This window comes from Heptranchias perlo, chromosome 6 (genome assembly GCF_035084215.1).
Source record: "Heptranchias perlo isolate sHepPer1 chromosome 6, sHepPer1.hap1, whole genome shotgun sequence".
NCBI lineage: Eukaryota > Metazoa > Chordata > Chondrichthyes > Hexanchiformes > Hexanchidae > Heptranchias > Heptranchias perlo.
The window spans coordinates 110252072-110271675 of record NC_090330.1 but is presented as its reverse complement, the minus strand read 5'-3'; the positions used below and the strand labels follow the sequence as shown (position 1 = coordinate 110271675).

The 19604-nt window shown below is 42.8% G+C and overlaps 1 protein-coding gene across 2 annotated transcripts in view; it reads right to left on the bottom strand.

Annotated features, from left to right (window-relative positions):
* Positions 1 to 1399: 1399 nt before the first annotated feature.
* Positions 1400 to 19604, bottom strand: part of gramd1c (GRAM domain containing 1c) — a 63589-nt gene continuing 45384 nt past the window's right edge. The window contains exons 8-13 of one of the 2 annotated variants that reach the window (XM_067986625.1): positions 19061 to 19164; positions 17210 to 17374; positions 14722 to 14800; positions 11581 to 11700; positions 8021 to 8123; positions 1400 to 2979 (exon numbers count right to left, since the gene is read on the bottom strand). In XM_067986625.1, the coding sequence (XP_067842726.1) occupies positions 2905 to 2979; positions 8021 to 8123; positions 11581 to 11700; positions 14722 to 14800; positions 17210 to 17374; positions 19061 to 19164 (646 nt within the window). In that variant the 3' untranslated portion in view covers positions 1400 to 2904. The remainder of the gene's footprint in view (positions 2980 to 8020; positions 8124 to 11580; positions 11701 to 14721; positions 14801 to 17209; positions 17375 to 19060; positions 19165 to 19604) is intronic. The other variant, XM_067986626.1, reaches the window with a different exon arrangement.

Sequence of the window (19604 nt, the reverse complement as noted above, 5' to 3'; positions counted from 1 at the left end):
TAAATACATTGACGGTCACACTTTCCCAATCACTTTAGTGATTAGAACAAGTCGGTTGTGCTCCCAACCCTGGCACTTTGAGCAGGCCTTGCTGACACTTGGAAATTCAGTTTTATACTTAACTAATCAGGCATTCAAAGTGCCAGTGAGCAGGGCGATTGGACAGTTGAGTGTTTTAAACAGCTGATCAGTGAAGTAAAAAACTGTAAAATTGCCGATGACAGTACGATGTCTGAATCTGGCTTCTGAGCCGAGTGCTGCCTAAACACTGACAAGACCTTGAGGCCTAAATTCGTGAGCACCACAGACCGATGGGCGCGCAGCGATGATATGCAAGAACGGAGAGGCCCGAGGACCACCCTAAATCGGTCCTCGGGCCGCCTAACAAAAGGCCCTGACCAATTCAGCAGTGTCCTGTATGCCCGTGCGCTGCTAAACTTGTTATCATTTTAGGCCATTAAAACAGACACAATGTTCAATTTAGACCCCCACTGAGTGTTAATGTCATCCCGGAAAATAAAGACTCAACAGGATTGTTAAAACTGAGACTTTACAGTTTTACACTTCAATCGATGAGGTATTTAAACTGCCCACTAATAACTGAGCAACATTCCACTCAGATTGCCACTTTGGAAGAAAAGGAAGTTAACAAAATACAGAGGTGTTTTAGTAGCAGCTGATATTTCAAGCGTTGATGCCAAGAGGACAGGATGAGCACCTGATTAACCAGCTGTTTAGAGTGCCCCTCAGCTCTATGCACCAATCCACAGGGGAAATTGTTCATAATGATAAATTGGATATAGTGAACATTTGGCCGTTTCTCATCCCTTACATTTTTTAAAAGGAGCGAGCCTTTGGCTTAGTGGTAGCATTCTCGCCTGATTCAGAAGGTGAAGAGTTCGAGCCATACTCCAGACAGTCCAAGCGAGTGAAGATACTGGGCTATCCAGTGGGATATTTGATTCCGGATGGAGAGACCACTGGCTCAGTGTTTCTGCATATTCCTGCTTTTTCGAGCCCCGCTCCAGACAGCCCAGCGAGTGGAGACTGGAGCTCTGGCTCTGAATACTGGGTAGATGCCCAGCGGGGGAGCTTGTGTTCGATGGGAGTGAGTGGCCTCCCCCCATTGTACAGGGTAGATCGGCTCTTCAGCCTTGGTTGCAGCCCACCTAGGAGAAGATAGTCTGAAGATAAAAACCATGAGGAAGGCAACGGGAAACCACCCCGTCCCTGGTGAGAGGCTCGAGAATCTCATGTGCGAGACTTGAATTAGGACCTGCCCTGGGGGCAGAACACAAAACAGATGCATTTTTCTTATGTTCTTACTTCAAATTCTTAACTACATTGCTTTGAAAGAAAATTTCTACCCAAGTCATTTAGTAGTGCTGAAAACAACCTGTAAACAATGAATATGGTTTATTTGCAAAACATGCTCCATAGAATTTGTACAATAAAAATAATTTTTTAAATTTAAAAAACTAAAGATTTCTTTCAATAAATCTGTTTCTAGTCTGCCAGTTACTGTACATTTCCTTACACCTTGCCCAGTACATCACCCATCAGCACTGATAACCTGAAATCCTTTTCATCAATCTGATGTTCCAAGTGGTTATTACTTTGTGCCTGAATTGCTCAGGCACAACCGTACTCAGATATTCTAATAAAACAAAGCCCGATTTCAGACCCTCAAGTTATGGATCTCGATCACGTAATGAAACTCTGAGTAGCTTCTGAATCCTCAGGTTATCAAATACCCCTCAACTACAGTTAGCGTTTTGACTCTGTGATGTTTTGCATCCCCAGAAAATAATGAGGGTTGAAATTAGTGTTCATAATAACAGCAGACAAACACTTAAAGGATCTGTGTGACATTCCTCTGACCGCTGTGCTAACTCATTTAAGTGCCTGCTTAGTAAACAGAGGGAACAGATGCATACACCGAACATTTGTCTGCTATTATCTGCAACAGTAACTTCTGCCTTCAAGACTTCATTAGAAATCATTAAAGGTCAATTGCAACACAAATGGAATAATCGTATATTCCAAAATGAAAGAAGGAATAAATATGCAAGTTCTTTCTCTACATTCCAAAATGCAAACAATTAAAAAAATTACCCTGACTGACACTACACATCACTTCATAACCGAGCCTTATATTTTTTTAAACTTTCAAGTTTTAGGAAGGTAAATTTAACACAAGCTTTGCAATTTGATACTATGTAATAAAAATCTGTTTATAAATCATTTTTTAAAATCTAGATTTACTTCTATAAATTACAGTGGATTTTAATCCATATTAAGACGTGTTTTGAAGTACAAATTCCAGCTATTTTTTGTGTGCAACAACCAGATAATGTCCATTTCTACATAAATTAAATGGTCTTAAGAAAATGGTGCACAGCCACAGCCAAAACAAACCGTGCAATTCTTAACTGGTGAAAAACTAAAGTTGCTATATAAAATACAGCTGTTAAAGGATTATTGAAGTGCCATAGTTTAATGGTCAGTGTTATGATTTTTCTTGTATGTGTAGTATTGTGTTACTTCATCTGTTTATGTGGATATTAAATGAGGTCCCACAGTCTGGAGAATTTACACAGCATCCATCACAGCTGTTAATTAATTGGTCACTCGGTAGAATTTACTTTTAATGTAGGGTATGGCCAAGGAATGCAATCTGCTATAATCACACTTTGTATATTTGTTGTATCAGCTTGGCTCACTTGCCAGCTCACTGGTTTCAGACGCTGTGGTTTCGATTCCTACACCAGGGCTTGAGCACTTAATCTATTTTGGGATGTTCTCAACACGAAAGGCACTATACAAACACAAGTATTATTTTATTTTCCTCCATTTTCACTTCTCTTGGCTATGTTCAGATTTCACCTGTATTCTTCAGAAGTTCTATCTGCTGGGGGTCTTCACAGTCTGGTTTTGCAGCTCAAAACTCTTCTGAATCGTTGCGAGTGAACTTTTCAACTGTAAATGAGAAAGAAAACAAAAATTGAATGGATGAATATTCTTCCTGGACATAAGCACCCTCAATTGAATTCATAACCCTATGCTGTCAAGTGGCTGTTTACCCACAAGTATTTATTGAATGATCACACTTGCTACATGTTGGCCTGTGCAAGTTTAGTTTCTGCTGTGCGCTATTTTCAGTGCACTAGATAACAATTACGTAAATTCCTTTCAGTGCTATTCCAATGCTCTCCAGGTCAGCCTCCCACCTTGCAGCCTCCGTAAACTTGAGCTCATCCAAAACTCTGTTGCCCGTATCCTAACACGCACCACTCATCCATGTTTTCAAATCCCTAAATAGCCTTGCCCCTCCTCATATCTGTAACCTCCTTCAGCCCTACAACCCTCCGCAATCTTTGCGCTCCTCCAATTCTGGCCTCTTGTACATCCCTGATTTTCATCGCTCCGCCATTGGCGGCTGTGTCTTCAGCAGCCTGGGCCCTAAGCTCTGGAATTCCCTCCCTAAACCTCTTCCCCTCCCTACCTCTCTCTCCTCCTTTAAGACGCTCCTTAAAACCTACCTCTTTGACCAAACTTTGGTCACCTGTCCTAATATCTCCTTATGTGGCTCGGTGTCAAATATTTGTTTGATAATCATTCCTGTGAAGCACCTTGGGACGTTTTACTACGTTAAAGGTGCAAGCTGTTGTGACTGAGTCAAAGTAATGCAGGCAGGAGTTTACCTGAAAATGTTGACCATTGCATTATAGAGGAAATTAATCCCACTAGAGTCTGCCAGGTGGGCTTCTAAAATTCTTGGTTCAAAACTGACCCAAGGATTAAACTCACCCCTAGACTACATATTAAAGCTCATAACATTTATGGCCCAAGAAATGTGGGAATTAAAAAACTTGGGTCTGGAATTTCCTCGGAACTGGTTCCGCTCCCGCTGCCGGAAGTGCAGTGGAAACCCCTGAAGTTACGCCAGTGGGAACAGCTCCGAGGAAATTCCGGGCTATTCTCACTGATAACACTAGAAATAAAATATGACAAATCTTACTTTCATTTCTCAATGCAGACAATTAAAATTCAGATTTTTAATTAAATGAAACAGACTTTATAAGCAGAATACTTCACTGAGCTTGTAATTGATTTTTATTTTCACTTGTGAGGAGGTTCACATTTTATTTCTAACCCCTATTACTTATGATTTACATGACATTTAACTTGAGATAATAAAAATGCTATTTTTGTAATAATATAAATCATTATTGCATATTGGATTATATGAATTGTTTCTAATATCAAAGCACTTAAAATGATAGATGCGAAAAGTAATCAAGATAACTTCTAAACAAAATACTTATAGTGTCCCAGTTAGGAGCCACGCTTAATGGCAGCAGGTCTGAGAGGAGATCTGACATTAATGTAGCCCTATCAGAATTTTCAGTTAATCAGGGAGAGCCAGCATGGATTTGTGAAAGGTAGGTCGTGCCTGACAAACTTGATTGAATTTTTTGAAGAGGTGACTAAAGTAGTGGACAGGGGAATGTTAATGGATGTTATTTATATGGACTTCCAGAAGGCATTTGATTAGGTCCCACGTAAGAGACTGTTAGCTGAGACTGTTAGCTAAGACAGAAGCCCATGGAATCGAAGGAAAAGTACTGACTTGGTTAGGAAATTGGCTGAGCGAAAGGTGACAGAGAGTAGGGATAATGGGTAAGTATTCACATTGGCAGGATGTGACTAGTGGAGTCCCGCAGGGATGTGTCTTGGGGCCTCAATTATTCACAATATTTATTAACGACATAGATGAAGGCATAGAAAGTCTCATATCTAAGTTTGCCGATGACACAAAGATTGGTGGCATTGTAAGCAGTGTAGATGAAAACATAAAATTTAAAGGGATATTGATAGATTAGGTGAATGGGCAAAACTGTGGCAGATGGAATTCAATGTAGACAAATGTGAGGTGATCCACTTTGGATCAAAAAAGGATAGAACAGGGTACTTTCTAAATGGTAACAAGTTAAAAACAGTGGATGTCCAAAGGGACTTAGGGGGTTCAGGAACATAGATCATTGAAGTGTCATGAACAGGTGCAGAAAATAATCAAGAAGGCTAATGGAATGCTGGCCTTTATATCTAGAGGACTAGAGTACAAGGGGGCAGAAGTTATGCTGCAGCTATACAAAACCCTGGTTAGACCGCACCTGGAGTACTGTGAGCAGTTCTGGGCACCGCACCTTCGGAAGGACATATTGGCCTTGGAGGGATTGCAGCGTAGGTTTACTAGAATGATACCCGGATTTCAAGGATTAAGTTACGAGGAGAGATTACACAAATTGGGGTTGTATTCTCTTGAGTTTCGAAGGTTAAGGGGTGATTTGATCGAAGTTTATAAGATATTAAGGGGAACGAATAGGGTGGATAGAGAGAAACTATTTCCGCTGGTTTGGGATTCTAGGAGTAGGGGGCACAGTCTAAAAATTAGAGCCAGATCTTTCAGGAGTGAGATTAGAAAACATTTCTACACAGAAAGGGTGGTAGAAGTTTGGAACTCTCTTCCGCAAACGGCAATTGATACTAGCTCAATTGCTAAATTTAAATGTGAGATAGATAGCTTTTTGGCAACCAAAGGTATTAAGGGATATGGGCCAAAGGCAGGCATATGGAGTTAGATCACAGATCAGCCATGATCTTATCAAATGGCGGAGCAGGCACGAGGGGCTGAATCGCCTACTCCTGTTCCTATGTTCCTATCGCTGGCCTGTGCAGGATTGTTGAATTTACCCTGTATTTCAAAGGAACTGCAACCAGATTTAATAGAAAGTTTTTTTTTCCAATACTTTTTCTTTTACCAGCACAGCCCTTTGCCTCGCAACAATCAACATAAGCTGCATCTCTCTGGAGAAATTCAGCTTGGTGAAACTACGGTGTGGATAATGACAGACCCCAGGAAAATCAGGCACAAAGGCCTGAGAGCTACATTGTGCTCAAGGCGCTCAGTTAGTCCCAGTGCAGGGGAAGGCTGCCAATAAACTCGGGCACACCTGGACCTCCTGCCCCTTCCCTCCTGTGTCAGACAATTCCCAGCAAGCAACAGGCAGCTAGCAGCTTGTCACTGGTTATTGGCTCACAAAACTGCACCGTGGCACTCCGGGGGCTTCAGGAGTGATACAACAACAACTTGCATTTATATAGCACTTTTAACGTAGTAAAACATCCCAAAAACCTTCACTGGAGCGATTATCAGACAAAATTTGACTCCGTGCAGCATAAGAACATAAGAACAAGGAGCAGGAGTAGGCCAATCGGCCCCTCGAGCCTGCTCCGCCATTCAATAAGATCATGGCTGATCTGATCCTAACCTCAAATCTAAATTCATGTCCAATTTCCTGCCCGCTCCCCGTAACCCCTAATTCCCTTGACTTCTAGGAAACTGTTGATTTCTGTTTTAAATCTATTTAATGATGTAGCTTCCACAGCTTCCTGGAGCAGAAAATTCCACAGACCTACTACCCTCTGAGTGAAGAAGTTTCTCCTCATCTCAGTTTTGAAAGAGCAGCCCCTTATTCTAAGATTATGCCCCCTAGTTCTAGTTTCACCCATCCTTGGGAACATCCTTACCGCATCCACCCGATCAAGCCCCTTCACAATCTTATATGTTTCAATAAGATCGCCTCTCATTCTTCTGAACTCCAATGAGTAGAGTCCCAATCTACTCAACCTCTCCTCATACGTCCGCCCCCTCATCCCCGGAATTAACCGAGTGAACCTTCTTTGTACTGCCTCGAGAGCAAGTATGTCTTTTCTTAAGTACGCACACCAAAACTGTATGCAGTATTCCAGGTGCGGTCTCACCAATACCTTATATAACTGCAGCAATACCTCCCTGTTTTTATATTCTATCCCCCTAGCAATAAAAGCCAACATTTCGTTGGCCTTCTTGATCACCTGCTGCACCTGCATACTAACTTTTTGATTTTCTTGCACTCGGACCCCCAGATCCCTTTGTACTGCAGTACTTTCCAGTTTCTCACCATTAAGATAATAACTTGCTCTCTGATTTTTCCTGCCAAAGTGCATAACCTCACATTTTCCAATATTGTATTGCATCTGCCAAATCTCCGCCCACTCACCCAGCCTGTCTATATCCCCTTGTAGGTTTTTTATGTCCTCCTCACTCTCCACTTTCCCTCCCATCTTTGTATCATCTGCAAACTTTGATATGTTACACTTGGTCCCCTCCTCCAAATCGTTAATATAGATTGTAAAGAGTTGGGGACCCAGCACCGACCCCTGCGGAACACCACTGGCTACTGGTTGCCAGTCCGAGAATGAACCATTTATCCCAACTCTCTGCTTCCTGTTAGATAACCAATCCTCCACCCATGCCAGAATATTACCCCCAATCCAGTGATTCTTTATCTTGAGCAATAATCTCTTATGTGGCACCTTGTCGAATGCCTTCTGGAAGTCTAAATACACTATGTCCACTGGTTCCCCTTTATCCACCCTGTACGTTATGTCCTCAAAGAACTCAAGCAAATTTGTCAGACATGACTTCCCCTTCGTAAAGCCATGCTGACTTTGTCCTATTAAATTATGTTTATAAGGCGATATTAGGACAGGTGACCAAAAGCTTGGTCAAAGAGGTAGGTTTTAAGGAGCATCTTAAAGGCGGAGAGCGAGGCGGAGAGGTTTAGGGAGGGAATTCCAGAGCTTAGGGCCTAGTCAGCTGAAGGCACAGCCGCCAATGGTGGGGGAAGGAAATCTGGGATATGCAAGAGGCCAGAATTGGAGGAGCGCCGAGAACTCAGAGAGTTGTAGGGATGGAGGGGGTTACAGAGATTGGCCCTGAGTGCCACAACATTAAGTAACGGCCTCTTATGACCAATAATCGGTAAACAAAATTTGCGAATTCATGATGAAAACAGCCTTCAAACACCACAAGGGTTACTTGATTACGGACCTGTTGGGGATGTACCTTTAGCAATTGGCAATCATGAAACTTGCAGACCATGTCTTCAAAAATGCTCCCTGTTCATAGTACCTGTTCTAGAAGTAAAATGGAATTATTGATCACTGCCCGCAGTCGCTGAAGTTCTGCATTATTGTGTTTTGCTTCCTGCTTTGTTATCGTCTCCTGATCCAAACTGTGGGAAAAAGGAATATAATACTGTCTCAGCAAAATTTGAAGAGGTTTTCAGGATATTTTTTAAAACAGGTCCAAGGGTATGCTGAATGACTTTAGTGCCTTGTGTGAACCTTCTTACTCAGTGTCACAATGGCTTGAACCTGGCCTCCCTCCAACAGAGAGCTGTGCCATTGCCATATCTATCTGACTTGCTTGTGCTTGGGCACAAATCAGATCCAGTGAACCTGGTAGCTGAGCATGCGTAGACGAAGTGTTCCCTGCTTCTTGTTTCTTGCCTATGTGTCTTTGCTAGAAGAGAGGAATTGCCATACTTAGTCTGCACCGAAAAATTCACCAGGGAATCCTATAGTGGCGATTAAATTGGGCCCTGACTTGGGAATGTGGAACCGGATACAGCCTATCCAGTCTAGGGAAGACTGCTTCTGATTGTGGCAGGGTCTCCCATATTGCTTTAGCTGTTCACCACTGTTATAAATTTCAGGTCTGCACTTGGGTTCAGTATGACTGGTCTCTCCTGTAAGTGAACCCTGAATACCCTTTGATCAGGAGTTTACCTTTACTGCCCCATGTCTAGTCATCCGATAGCATGGCATGGGGGTCTTAACAATGAAATCCCCTTATGTAAACTGGATGATGTTATCTGGCATATGCCCACATACATTTCTCCTATCTTCCAGAAGGGTGTCTGACGAAAACTCAAGTGAAATGAGGTGAATTATAAATTAGGAGGCTGATTTATTTTACAAGTGTCAGCCATGACTCAGTGGTAGCACTCCGCCTGAGTCAGAAGGTCCTGTGTTCATGCTCCATTCCAGAGACTTCAGCCCGTATCCTAGGTTGACTTTCAGTGCAGTGCTGAGGGAGTGCTTCACTGTCGAAGGTGCCGTCTATCAGATGAGATGTTAAACTAAAGCCCCATCTGCCCTCTCAGGTGGACATAGAAGATCCCAAGGCACTATTCAAAGAAGTGCAGGGAGTTCTCCCAGTGTCCTGGCCAATAGTTATCCCTCAACCAACACCATTAAAACAAACAGATTATCTGGTCATTATATCATTGCTGTTCGCAAATTGGCTGGGGCTGCGTTTCCTACATTACAACAGTGACTATACTTCAAAAGTACTTCATTGGCTGTGAAGCAGATTGGGGTGTCCTGAGCTTGCGATGATCGCTATAGAAATGCAAGTTCTTTCTTTTCTTCATATGTGAACAGAGAAGCATTTAGCGTGTATTTTAATCCTGTAACATAGAAAATACTGATCTATGCCACACTATCGCCGTTAACAGGCTTAAATACACTTTTCTAACCAATAATTTCTATGAAACCAGATGGCACTAAGGAATTCTGACTGACTTCTTTTCCAGATTTATGCAAACTCCCTGTCTTTACTTAGCTGGACAGGCAGCTAAAGGCTTGAGCTCTGACCCACCCCTCAGGATATCTACGTCCAGAAATTGGCCAGTCGAGTGCCAATTAAACTCGCTACTGCCATTCTAGGAGATGAGCTCACATGAACGAAGCTATTCAAACATTTTATGCGTGTACATTTACTGCAATGGCTTTAATGAACCTCCACTGTTCCAAGCTGATGTGGTATGCAAGAAACACCATTTCTCCAGCCGGTTTTGCTAGATCTAATCCCTGATGTGCGGAATTCTAACCTGCATTGCAAAAAGCTGCATGTTATGGACTTAACCTCTTGTGAGCATCCTCCTAATATGAATTGATCCGAAATCCCTCCTAGGTCAAATAGTCAAAAATCCCAAAACATGACAAACTGTCTGGGGGGTAACAGAACCAGAACATTAGAAGTCTGGCAGAAGAACAGATCCAATATGGAATGTCTTTCCCTGTATCCACTCAAGGAATGAGAGAAATGTACCCATGTGACTCTTCTTCACAAGGATTAAAAAATGACAAGATATTTTACTTTTAGAAACGATAATCCGAGACAAAATTAACAGTCACTTGGACAAGTGTGGATTAATTAAGGAAAGCCAGCAAGGATTTGTTAAAGGCAAATCGTGTTTAACTAACTTGATTGAGTTTTTTGATGAGGTAACAGAGAGGGTTGACAAGGGTAATGCGGTTGATGTGGTGTATATGGACTTCCAAAAGGCGTTTGATAAAGTGCCGCATGATAGACTTGTCAGCAAAGTTGAAGCCCATGGAATTAAAGGTGCAGTGTCAGCATGGATACAAAATTGGCTAAGGAACAAGAAACAGAGTAGTGGTGAACGGTTGTTTTTCGGACTGGAGGGAGGTGTACAGTGGTGTTCCCCTGGGGTCGGTACTAGGACCACTGCTTTTCTTGATATATATTAATGACTTGGACTTGGGTGCACAGAGCACAATTTCAAAATTTGTAGATGACGCAAAACTTGGAAGGGTAGTGAACAGTGAGGAGGATAGTGATAGACTTCAACAGGACATTGACAGGCTGGTGGCATGGGCGTTGCAGATGAAATTTAACACAGAAGTGCGAAGTGATACATTTTGGTAGGAAGAACGAGGAGAGGCAATATAAACTTAAGGATACAATTCTAAAAGGATGCAGGAACAGAGAGATCTGGGGGTATATGTGCACAAATCATTGAAGGTGGCAGGGCAGGTTGAGAAAGCGGTTAAGAAAGCATACGGGATCCTGGGCTTTATAAATTGAGGCATAGAGTACAAAAGCAAGGAGTTTATGATGAACCTTTATAAAACATTGCTTTGGTCACAACCGGAGTATTGTGTCCAGTTCTGGACACTGCACTTTAGGAAGGATGCGAAGGCTTTAGAGAGGGTGCAGAAGAGATTTACTATAATGATTCCAGTGATGAGGGACTTCAGTTACGCAGATAGACTGGAGAAGCTGGGCTTGTTCTCCTTATAGCAGAGAAGGTTGAGAGGAATTTTGATAGAGATATTCAAAATCATGAAGGGTCTAGACAGAATAGATAGAGAGAAACTGTTCCCATTGGCAGAAGAGTCAAGAACCAGAGGACATAGATTTAAGGTGATTGGCAAAAGAACCAAAGGTGACATGAGGAAAAACGTTTTTACAGTGAGTGTTTTTTTTAATTCGTTCATGGGATGTGGGCGTCGCTGGCGAGGCCGGCATTTATTGCCCTCGAGAAGGTGGTGGTGAGCCACCTTCTTGAACCGCTGCAGTCCGTGTCATGATCTGGAATGCACCGCCTATGGGGTGGTGGAAGCAGATTCAATTGTGGCTTTCAAAGGGGAACTGGATAAGAACTTAAATGGAAAAAATTTGCAGGGCTACGGGGATAGGTGGGGGAATGGGACCAGCTGGATTGCTCCTGCAGAGAGCCAGCATGGACTTGACGGGCCGAATGGCCTCCTTCCATGCTGTAGCCATTCTATGATTCTACATTAGGGTATAACACCTTCAAATATATTTTTATTTTGTACACTGCTTCATTATTTCTCTCCATCTGGAGCACCACTTACCCAAGACTCAGTTTTTCGGATGTTCTTATCCTGTTCGATAGGTGTACCCTTTGGGCTACATCTTCTATGTTCAAAAGTTTATAAAACAGGCCTAAATTCAACAAGGCTAGGATAAAGAGACTGAAATATAAAAGAAATGAAGTAGTTGTACAGCTCCAAAGCTTCCAGGACACCAGCTGTTCATGCAAAGAAAATGGACTACTATTTGAAAAAAAAAGTCACATTCTTTTAATTTCATTTATAAAAACACTTTTCTGCTTGTAGATAATTAACAACTCACAAAATAAAATTAATACAATCCTCTTACATTTGTACAAAGCTCCAAATGTCCTCTGAAAAATACAATTATCTGTTTTGAAGATTCTTCATCATTTTTGAATGTAACAAACATTTACAACATACGACACAAGAATGTTCAGGATGGGAATAGGAAGAACCACCATGAACACAATCCCTTTAGACTGACTGGGACATTGACATCAGGTAGCCAGAAACAGCTTCCTGTGACTTTCCCTTCCCATGATATATAAAGGCTGTCCAGAGGCAGTTTCTTAAGATTAGCTTAAGACATAACTATTGATTTAATGGAATGGTGTTTAACAATGCCTGAAGATTTCTTATCTGCAAAGTCATAATAAAAATGTATTCAACTAGCCACAAATCATCTTCGTTTGGAAATTGCAGGCTTTAATACATGGATAAATCCCACGCAAATAACTTTACAAATTTACCTAGATCTATAAATGTTTCTTTTTTTAAAGCAATTTTTTCCCTCTCATCAATTTTCTCCTATCCTGTCAGCTGTGGCTCAGTGGGTAGCACTCTCGCCTCCGAGTCAGAAGGTCGTGGGTTCATGACCCACTCCAGAGACTTGAGCACAAAATCTAGGCTGACACTTCAGTGCAATACTGAGGGAGTGCAGCATTGTTGGTGGTACAGTCTTTCAGATGAGATGTTAAACTGAGGCCCCATCTGCCGTCTCAGGTGGACGTAAAAGATCTATTTCAAAGAACAGCAGGGGAGTTCTCCCCGGTGTCCTGGCCAATACTTATCCCTCAACCAACATCACTAAAAAACAGATTATCTGGTCATTATCTCATTGCTGCTTGTGAGACCTTGCTGTGCGCAAAATTGGCTGCCGCGTTTCCTACATTACAACAGTGACACCACTTCAAAAGCGCTTTGTGACGTCCTGAGGTTGTGAAAAGCACTGTATAAATGCAAGTCTTTCTTCTTTCTTTATCCTGTTCTTAAGGCATTGACTTCTTGCTGAGGTATGAGCCCTGGTTTTGCAAAATCTGTGCTGGGAATGGCTGGCCTAAGCTAACCTACAGGGTACGGAGGTAACTGTGCACAATTTTGCAGGGTCAGGTCATTTGAATTGTTAGCATAAGCTCTCAGGACTGTTCTGGTCTTGTGTCAGCAGGTAAATTAATAGTGATGCACAAAATCTGACCAGCAGCTCAAATTTAATGGGATGTGTGCTCTTAAATGTAAGTGGCTACAGATAAAGGCAAATATTGATTCAGTCTTTACAAAGTGACAAAATTAATTTTACATATTTGATAGCCTTTGCCAAAAGAGTAGGGGTGGTGGGGGGGTGAGAGCAGTGAATGCCAGACGAAAGTAAAGTGAAAGTAAATGCAATATTGAGGTAGAAAGCAGAGTCCGTGGACACCTAACCCCTGCTCGATGGCTGGCAATGTGGATTTGCTTCTGTACAAGGTAGCTATGAGGATGGTTACCCCATTTGGAATTTCAGGGCTCCATCCCCAGAAGACATCATTACACCTTATCTATCAGGAAGTGGCAGGCAGGCTCAATAGTCTGTAGAGTACCTGGGTGTCATCTGCTGTACCATGCACTCTCAGGAACCCTGGTGCCTGGGAAATGCTCTGTGCTTTCTTCAGCAGGTGTCTCTTTCCCATCGCTTATATTGCATCAAGACCGCTGTCACTTCCTTGATGCATCTGCACAGCTAACAGACTGATGAAGCGGCTTGGGATGTTTTACTACGTTAAAGGTGCTATATAAATGCAAGTTGTTGTTGTTGATGTGACATAGCTCACCAGTGGTGGCTCGGAAGGATCCGGTGCTGTGAATGTATGGCCACAGGAAAAGCTGCCTCTGTGGTACAAGCTATCTGCAGGAGAAGACATTGCTATGTGACAGCCCCTTTGTGAAGCAGAGGTGCTGAAGACACGCCAAGGAAGGGCTGTCTTAATCAGTAAACATGTACCTTTCTGTCCCCTCTAGAACTACTCGTCCTCCTCCAAACCTAGGAGTGCCATTAGAACTCTCAAAGGAATTCCCATCCTCACAATTAAGTCATTGCAACCAACTTAGCAACTGGAAGCAAGTAGGTTGGATTTGGCATTAAAAAAATCTTTCAATACAAAAATTGTGACCAAAAAGAGAAGCAAAATTTAATGCACCAATAAAAATATAGAAAAAGCATCATGATAAGCAAAAAAGGATGTAACTTTCAAACCAAAAATGTAAAAATTATGTTAACCTTTAAGAAATCTATTGTGCAAGCCAGGCAATCCATGCAGTGCTTCACCATTTCAAATGGTTGTCCCTCGCTGTCACTGGGAAAGCAGCGAGAAAGTTGCAAGGCGCGACCCATTTACATATTCTTGCTGCCTGTAAAAAGACTTGCACTGACCAACAGACAAGCCTCCAAAAAGCTGTCTTTTTTTAGTTTGCCGCAAAATGCAGCGGGCTGCTAATTGAGCACGGGAGTCTGCATGTCCAGTGTTGCAACCCGCGCTCACAAGCTGGATCCGTAGGCAACGATTGTGCTCTGGTACCATGCCCAAGCGGCCATTATTCATAGGCAAGCCTCGACGGTAGCATTAGCAGGCCATTGGATTATGCTGGAGCATCACAGCTGAGTATAAAAATCAGATGGCAAATTGTGGGACGTATGTGCCTGATTTCCTGATACATACTCCCTTAAGGGTGAAGCTCCCCACCGGCAGCGTTTTATAAAATCGACCCTAATGTGCCTAGGACCTGCTGGTTATTTTACTCCTGCCTCCCAATCTTTGGAGGGGTTGCCCTGATAGTAATTCATAATTAAATCTGGTGTCTCATGGTGCAAAAATATGTTTGAAAAGCCTTTCAAAACGTACTTACATAGCACTCATGGTCAACACGAGCTTTGAAAGGTTCCAATTTTGGATTACCGGTTTATTTTCCAAATTGTTTCTTCTATCTGCAATACAAATAACAAAATCATAGAAGGTTATCATAGAATAATAGAAAGGTTACAGCACGGAAGGAGGCCATTTGGCCCATCGAGTCCGTGCTGGCTCTATGCATGAGCAATCCAGCTAGTCCCACTCCCCCGCCCTTTCCCTGTAGCCCTGCACATTTTTTTGTTTCAAGTACTTATCCAGTTCCCTTTTGAAGGCCATGATTGAATCTGCCTCCACCACTCCCCTGGGCAGTGCATTCCAGATCCTAACCACTCGCTGTGTAAAGAAGTTTTTCCTCACATCACCTTTGGTTCTTTATCCAATCACCGTAAATCTATGCCCTCTGGTTCTTGACCCTTCCGCTAATGGGAACAGTTTCTCTCTATCTATTCTGTCTGGACCCTTCATGATTTTAAACACCTCTATCAAATCTCCTTTCAACCTTCTCTGTTCCAAGGAGAACAAGCCCAGCTTCTCCAGTCTATCCACATAATTTAAGTCCCTCATCTCTGGAATCATTCTAGTAAATCTCCTCTGCACCCTCTCTAAAGCCTTCACATCCTTCCTAAAGTGTGGTGCCCAGAACTGGACACAATACTCCAGTTGTGGCCAAACCAGTGTTTTATAAAGGTTCATCATGACTTCCTTGCTTTTGTACTCTTTGCCTCTATTTATAAAGCCCAGAATCCCGTATGCTTTTTTAACCGCTTTCTCATCCTGCCCTGCCACCTTCAATGATTTGTGCACATACGCCCCCAGATCCCTCTGTTCCTCCACCCCTTTTAGAATTGTGCCCCCTAGTTTATATTGCCATTATTTCACATTTGTGCTGTTAAAAATAACACAAGTGTGAAATAATGCCAACAGCTTGACTAGAAGTTTCAGCGGGAGGTGCGGAACAGCAAAACTTCCACCCGCCAGTCTGGCATCAACATGACCCCATCCCAAATCTGGAGACAAGGTCATTTAAGTATTAGAGTTGGGTGCACACGGCAATATCAGGTCTATTGGGGCATCCAGCCTGCAGACCCGGCAAGTTTTCAGAGTGCCCTCTTCTGATGCTCCCTTGCAGGACTGTCCTATATTTATTCCCTCTGGGATGAATTGCTGTTTTAATATGGCATTGCGGGACCCACATATGGCAAGTACGCCTGCTTCATGCAGATATACTTTCCGCCAGCCGTAAGGGAGATGTAACTGGTGAGATTTTTGGGGAGCCCAGGATCCTGGTAGAGGCGCTTCCAAAAATGATGTTAGGGGTGGGCGTAGGAAGGGCCCATGCACACGCCCCCACTGCAACAAGTAAGGTGCGGAAATGGGTTCCACCTCAATTTGCCTCCCTTCTGCTCAAAGTTGACCAAATTTCTGCCCTGTTAAAATGGTAATTTCTATGCTTTTGTAACTACTTCATCTATTTAATTTTCTCTCAGTTAGCCTCTTATCATGAAAGGCAGATGGCCTTTATCAAGCCATGTGCAGACCTCAGTTACTCCTGACATCCTTGCTACTGGGAAGGGAGAGCAAAGGGTTGTATTGGGGAATGCATGGCTATACAGAGTGTAGCCTAGAATTTTTTGAAGCAATGCCCGCTTTTTGGAAACTCTGAATGCACTTGTTTGTCACAATCAGGCACTATGAAAATTGTGTTTTGAACATGGTGGGATGGCGGTGGGTTGGTTTGTTCCCTCTTAGTGTCGGTAGCCTCTGCCCAGAGTTAACACAAGCCATTTATAACGTTGATTATGACGGTCCTGGGATGGGATACCAGACAGCCCATCCTCCAGATGGCAATCTGTTTGATTTTGAATGCCATCTTAGCTTTGAGACAATAAACATTGTCAACGGCTTGCCTTGCCATTATCATAGAATGGTTTTCATTCAGTATGCCCAACAGTGGGCTTATCTAAACAGACATATGGTTGCTGCAAGCTTCCACACCCGAGTGTGGGGGAGGCTTTTCATTTAAAGTGGCTACTTTGAACCGCAGCTCGGCAGACTAATCTTTAACATCTAGAGTTGAGAGAGAGGTCCAAGGACAGCCCTTGTTTTTCTCTCTCTACATTTGGAGAGGCATTTCAGACAGTCATAGGTATGGAGATATCTATCTCTCCCTCATTTTCCAGTCATCATGGAGATTGAGAAATTCCAGCCAAGGTATAAACACGTACAGCTGTAACAGAGGAAGTTTGGTGCTTTTGAATAGTCAGTAAATGATACTTTGCATGTTGCAAGCTTAAAACACAGGCTTCTACACTATCTTCAGATAATGGTCCTACCCCCTAGCTGGTCAGCATTTTAGTGTCAATCTCACCATTATTATGCAGCTATTTTTAGCAAATTTCACATGTTGAAATTTATCTAAAAATGTCAGTCATGTTTACCTAAATCTGACTTAACATACAGTAAAATAATCATAACTAACGCACCACCTGTGTACACTTCTCTTGTATCTACATCCAGATGAAGAGGTAAGTTGGTAAATTGGTCTGCACGGCTCCAACTGTACGTTCGACGACGCCGCCTAAGCCCAGGCTGACCCAATTCTGCAGAGATTGGATTGTGCAACATTTCTTCAACCAACAGGTCCGATTCTGTAAAATGAGACACGCTATGAATGTGAAGAAGTCTTCATTCTTCAAATATATAAATATTCATCAATGGAATAAGGAATGTTTGTAAGACACCCATTTGTTTAAAAGTGTACCGTATAACTTCCGCTTATACAAAAAAAGTAACAGACAGACTGATTAAGAAGACAGTAAACAACATGAGAGGTTCTGCCTGGGTAACATGTTCTTATGTCACAATAAGCAAGTTGAAGGATGGAATACGTGAGGGATTTCCTGGTTCCAAACATAGGAACAGGAGTAGGCCATTCAGCCCCTCAAGCCTGTTCCACTAGACAAAATAGCATTAAAGGCAAATCATTCCTTGCAAATAATTGAGGCTTCCTGCATTGAAGCTGATGACCATAATCAGTCCTATGCTGTGGGGAGGATGGCAAGAATGCACAACTCAGTTTTTATCTATACACATTATTCTGCCCCGCTCTCCTGAAGGGGCTAACTTATAATGGGTATGGATCCTCACTTGGATCAGGTTCAGCTCTCTTGTATCTCATGCAGTGGCCATTCTTCTTATAGGACCCTTGACAAAACGAGTGGGCCTAGAGAGTTTTTCAAACAAGGAGGTTATCACAGCCAAGCCTAGCTGTATCCTCACAAGATGTCTGCACAGTTGCACATGGCCTGATTTCCCCACCGAATGCCCTGCAGCCCTGGGGACATTGTGGCACTCCAACTACTGCTCTGTCTGAGGTCAATTAAATCAGCATGGACTGGGGATTGAACCTGCTCTTTCTTGTCTGCATGACTGAGTATCATATTACCTAGAATATTTACCCACTAAAGCATTAGGGGGAAAGCCAAATACACAATCAAAATACCGGGGAATAGTCCTCCCTTCCAATTCAAATATACTTCAGTGAATTAGGCAATGACCATCTCCAACAAGAGAGTCTAACTACCTCCCCATGACATTCATCGGCATTACCATCGCCAAATCCCAGACCATCAACATCCTGGGGGTCACCACTGACCAGAAATTTAACTGGACCAGCCACATAAATACTGTGGCTACAAGAGCAGGACAGAGGCTGGGTATTCTGCAGTGAGTGACTCACCTCCTGACTCCTCAAAGCCTATCCACCATCTACAAGGCACAAGTCAGGAGTGTGATGGAATACTCTCCACTTGCCTGGATGAGTGCAACTCCAACAACACTCAAAAAGCTCGACACCATCCAGGACAAAGCAGCCCGCTTGATTGGCAGCCCATCCACCACCCTAAACATTCACTCCCTTCACCACTGGCGCACCGTGTACCATCTACAAGATGCACTTCAGCAACTCGCCAAGGCTTCTTCGACAGCACCTCCCAAACCCGCGACCTCTACTACCTAGAAGGACTAGGGCAGCAGGTGTATGGGAACACAACCATCCTGACTTGGAAATATATCACTGTTCTTTCATCGTCGCTGGGTCAAAATCCTGGAACTCCCTACCTAAAGGTACTGCGGGAGAACCTTCACCACATGGACTGCAGTGGTTCAAGAAGGCGGCTCATCAGCACCTTCTCAAGGGCAATTAGGGAAGGGCAATAAATGCTGGCCCTGCCACCGGTGCCCACATCCCATGAATAAATTTTTAAAAAATCCTGTTGATCCTCTGATGTACATCACATCTACTAGCTTATTAAGTACCAAAATTTAGTAGAAACCTAAGTGTTTGAAGTAGTCCTCTAATCCACTCCACGAATTTTTCTGAATGAACGACTTCACCAAACTCCATGGTTGTTTCCTGTAGCACACATCTGTTGAAACTCTGCGATGAAAAAAATAGTGCGTATGAAGGAAAATCATTCAAAAACAAAAGGGGCCTTTTTAAGGCATCAAATTATGTCTAATCTATAAAAGTGAATCATTTGACAAGTTAGACTGAACCAAAGCTAAATCCAGTTAAACAAAAAATATATCTTTACACATCCTCATTTTGAAGACCCATTTAAAAAAGACGAGTTAATGGAGAGTCGTACAAACAGGCTAAGCGTTTTGTCTGCTAATACTGCCAATGCTAATTCCTAGACTCACTTGTTCCAAACACCAGCAGCCAGACACAACTGAAAACTTTCTGCATTGATTATTAATCTGTATTGATCCATGCTAACAGTTCAGGGTAAGTATTCCAGGAGATTCAATTATTAGAGGGATAGGCAGCCTTTTCTACAGCCGTGACCATGAGTCCCAAATGGCGTGTTGCCTCCC